Genomic DNA, 4,608 nt, shown 5'->3' with positions numbered 1-4,608 from the left:
GTTCCACTACCATAAGTCAAAAAGGAAATTAACAAAAATCAACTTTTTTTTTTACAGGTGAGGAACAAAACATGACAGAAACAGATGCCTTCTATAGAAGGTAAAAATGTGCTCTTTTCTAATAAAGGTCTGTTCCTTTGGTAGTCATAATTAGACTATAAAAATCAAAGCAAGAAAGGGACCTGGGAGCTAGAAAGTAGAACCTAGTATGTCAGGTTTTAACATTTGTTAATATGCAGGTTAGTTTCTGCCTCTGGTTGTGAAAGGACCTAGAATGATGTTCAAAATATTTAAGAGCTGATATGGCATGGGCCTTAGAGCCAGAGCTTGGCCCGGGCCAGAGCATTGTCCTTGGTTGCTGGATCTTGGAGACCTGGGGGAAAGACGCCCATGCAGACGGATTGGAGGTGGGTATTCACGATGGGCGCTGTTTACCAATTGGTACAGAAATATTCAGGACTTCGCTTACTAGTATGGCCACGAGGCTTTCCCAGTGCACACCAGTGGCATGTTAGCCTGGCAGAGGAGGCAGCCGCAAGCCCGAGGTCAATATGTAGAGGAGTCAGAAGTCTGGAGGAGCTCATTATTTAATATGACTTAAGATGATGGGTTTTTTTTTTTAAACTTTTTCATTAACAGTGAAATGTTGGATCCGGAAGAAAAGTACAAAATGGACCACAAGAAGAGAGGAATTGCCTTAATCTTCAATAACGAGAGGTTCTTCTGGCACTTAAGACTGCCCGAGAGGCGGGGCACCAATGCAGACAGAGACAATCTAAAGCGCAGGTAGTAGTTTTAATCTACATGTCAAGGTGATGAGATATTTCAGTGACAACTACTTACTGAAACTTGTCCCCACTGCTGAAATAACAGAGCAAGAGTATTTGAGGATGAGCCTCAGTTAGGCACAGCCTCCTGTAAGAATTTGCCTGCGTTTTCTTCCTAACCCTGTACTATTAAATGTTAGCAGGCTTTGTACTGTTACAAATATACAGTTGACACTTGAACAACTCAGGGGCTAGGGGGGCTAACCCTGTGCACAATCAGAAATCCACATGTAACTTTTTTTTCTTTTTTTTTTTAAATTGGGGAATTGGGGGAGGGGAACAGTGCTGGGGAATCAGGGGAAGGGGAACAGACAAGTTGCTGTCCTTTTGCCCTTCAGTATAGTTGTGGAGGACATTGCTTCACTGGCCTATGTTAGTATTATCATTGCGCTCTTCCTGGCTGAGGCAGATCAGTTGCCGGCCTCTGGACGGCCGCTCACGGCAGCTCTTGGCAGCTCACACTGGCTGCTGGCCACACATTGTAGCTTATGGCAGCCCACTGCAGCAGGGGCTGTAGTCTATGCTGTCGCTGGCGACTCACGGCAGCCCAGCTCCAGGTTGAGCTGTTGTTCACCATCTTAGCTGTAGAGGGCAGTTTCACTGGCCCTCATGTGGGATCCAAACCGGGGACCTGCTGCTCAGAGCTGGCGTCCCAAGCCAGCTCTTAACCAATGTGCCACTCGGCCGGCCCCCACATGTAACTTTTGATGCCCCCAAAACTTAAGTTGTCCCTCAGTATCCACAGGGGATTGGTTCCCAGACTCCCACAGATACCAAAATCCATGGATGCTTAAGTCCCTTGTATAAAATGACATAGATCAATGCATATAGTCAGCCCTCCGCATCCATGGACTCCCAACTGGTGAGCAAAAACAGTGCAGATATTTATTGAAAAAAATCCACATATAAGTGGACCCTCACAGGGGCACCTATTTGCATAGCAGACAGCAGTATTTTAACTTGAATCTTTTATCATTATGAGTAAATCCTTTCCTATTGTGGGTGATCGGGGNGGTTTGTGTTTTCCCACTTCTAAATAAAAAGTTAAAGAAGTGGTTTCACGCAGTCATAATAATGGAAGCATGACCGGCCGGCCCCTGGGGTTCCCAGACTTGAGTTGGAGACAAAGCCTCTGCTGTTATGCAGCCCAAGATCGCTCTCCTGCCTCCAGGAAACCTGCAACTGTGTGTGGATTTGGGTTGAAACCACAGCAACTTTTCTCTACAAAATAATCAACTTGCTAAACGTGTTCTTTAGAATGTTCTTTCTAGTCACTTAATTATATTACTAAGATTGAGAAACTCCCGAGCCTGATTTCAATTTTTAGTTTCTTTTTAAAGGTTGAAGTGCTAGCAGTCCATGCATAATGTCTTTATTTCAGAGCTTTTTATTCTTGGCCGCACAGAAGAAGCCTTGCCCCAGAGGCAAGTTGTAGAGTCAGTCACACAATAGTTCAGGGAACGGCCTTGCCCTGGGTCCCGGAGCCATTTCCGTTTTGGAACCAGTGGTGGGGGAGGGGAAGCCAAGGCAGGGATCCAGGATGCGCGACCACTAGGCCAGGGCACCTCCCTTCCATTCTTTTGGTCTGGTTCCTTTTTCTGTCTGCTCCCTTCCCTTTATTTTTCCACCCTATCCCCTTTCCAGTGTGTTCTAGGCTGACGTGGGTTACTCAGACAGGATTATTAAATAGATCGTTGATAGGTAGTATGGGTAAAGTTTCTTAGATACTGCAGTGAATAAAGACGGTGACAGTAGATGCTCTAGAAGTTTGAAGACATGAACACTTAGTTTAGAAAGGTAGCTGGTCTCTCTGGTAGGACAGGGTCTAGCATGGTGACAGAGAGTGCAGAGACTGGAATCCACAGGTGGACCTGGCTTTCAATCCCAGCTCCACTGCGCTGACCTTGGACAAGCCTGGTGCACTTTCTCTGGCCTCATGGAGCTGTGGAGCTGAGTGACAGAAAGTATCTAAAGCCCCAGGCCATCAACAGATGGGAGCTGGGAGGATTATCTGGAGAGATCTCAAATTAAGGTGAGGAGGAAAAAAGGAATGATTTGTTTTGTAAAAATTGAAGTAGTTGAAGGAGCAAAGAAGTGGTGGGTACAAAGAAGTGTGAAGAGGCCGAGTGTTAGCTGGAAAGCCGGAGGAACAAGGCACGGGAGACCAGAGTTTGTCTATTAGAATTTATTTGGTGTGCTTGAGCAGCGGGAGGTCAGGCTAAAAAAGGCCATAACCTCCCTGAGCAAAACGCGGTATTGAGTTTATAGGAGGAGGTAAACAGAGGCTGGTCCCCTTCAGTGTTTCAGGGGCTTTTGGTTGAATTGTCTCTCGCAACAAAGGGTTTTGGGGGCATGACCATGCCCCTCCTGTTCCACATCCTGGCTCCATCTCCCCGCCCCCCAATCCCCACCTCCAGGCCAGCTGATCACAAGCCTCTAAGAGACAAACACTAGTCAGTGGATACAAGGTACAAAGAAAGAAGAAATAGCTTTTAGGATAAGATGGTTTCTACATTCCAGGTGGTTTCTCCAGGCCTGAGGCAAATACAAGCCTGCAGGTACAATGTATAAGATGACTTTTAAGATGAGATGGTTTCTGCTCCTGGCCTAACAGTGGCCTAATACCAAGAGTCAGGATTAACAGCAGACCCATTTTGATACATAGGTTGCAGATCAATAGGAATCTATAAATCTGTTCTGCAGGGTATCTCCATTAAAATCTATTTTCTCCATGTCAACAAAGCCATTTACCCTCTTGGCGAATATATTTGTATTCATGCAGTATAATACTGGTTAAAATGCACTCTTCCTGAAAGCTTGCCTGCTTGGTTACATACAGCTTACAGTGACTGACAGTCATGTATTATTTTCTCTGGAACCTGAGTAAAATTTATCAACTCCAAGACAGTATTGGAACTCAGGGTTCCCCACCTCACCCCAATTCCAGGGTGGATTTTGTCAGTGAGGAGACAGGTTAGAGCAATCAGGTGTCAGGGAGAGACTCAGGAGAGGAGGGAACACCACCCTCTTGGCTAGGGGGTGATGGGTAGGAAGCAGTCCATACTTCAGAGTCTGTTGTGCTTCCTCAAAGACCTCGACTAAGAGGTGCCCCTTGCTGTACCGTTAGTATTTCTGTTCAGTACTTTCTCCCCTTTTAGCTGTTAAGTTTATCAGGTAAAAACATGGGCACATGGGTCCTTATTGTAAAAGATGCTGGACTCATTGTGCTCTATAATACAGAAACCTCTGGTGGTTATTTAAATGAATTGAAATTAAATAAAGTTAAAATTGAGTTCAGTTTACACTCTCCATATTTCTGGTTGCTTAAGAGCCACCTGTGGCTGGTGGCTACCATATGAGACAGAACAAAAGCGCAGGTATAGAACAATTTCATCATCACAGAAAGTCTGATTGCACAGCACTGTTCTAGGGAGTAGGGAGGGATTCAATGAAAAGTCCAGAGGGTAGGGAAGTCTGGTCGCTGGTGGGGAGCAGCGGGTCCCCATTATAGAGTTACAAATACAAATGTGTCAGTCAGGAGATCCAAAGTCTATGCCTTTGCGCTGCCCCATGTCTTCTACCCCCCAAACTTCAATTGCTTCAGGGTCGGAGGGTAATCCACTATTAACCACACACTGTTTCAGTTCTCCCTATGACTTAATTCCTTCTCTGTTTTAGAGAATACTTACAAAAACATTTTCTGGAAAACAAAGCAATCTCTTATTTCATTTGAGTCCCATAATCACAGAACTGTTACTCTAGCATATTTTGCAATAAATGC

At 45.2% G+C, this 4,608-nt stretch overlaps 1 protein-coding gene across 1 annotated transcript in view; it reads left to right on the top strand.

Annotated features, from left to right (window-relative positions):
- Positions 1-17: 17 nt before the first annotated feature.
- Positions 18-4,608, top strand: part of CASP6 (caspase 6) — a 14,324-nt gene continuing 9,733 nt past the window's right edge. Inside the window, exons 1-2 of the mRNA XM_019635982.1 lie at positions 18-100; positions 640-786. Of these exons, the coding sequence (XP_019491527.1) occupies positions 72-100; positions 640-786 (176 nt within the window). The 5' untranslated portion in view covers positions 18-71. The remainder of the gene's footprint in view (positions 101-639; positions 787-4,608) is intronic.

The sequence above is a fragment of the Hipposideros armiger genome, unplaced genomic scaffold (genome assembly GCF_001890085.2).
Source record: "Hipposideros armiger isolate ML-2016 unplaced genomic scaffold, ASM189008v1 scaffold_26, whole genome shotgun sequence".
Classification (NCBI taxonomy): domain Eukaryota; kingdom Metazoa; phylum Chordata; class Mammalia; order Chiroptera; family Hipposideridae; genus Hipposideros; species Hipposideros armiger.
Note: the sequence above shows the minus strand (reverse complement) of the source record. Positions and strands in the feature narration are given on the sequence as shown.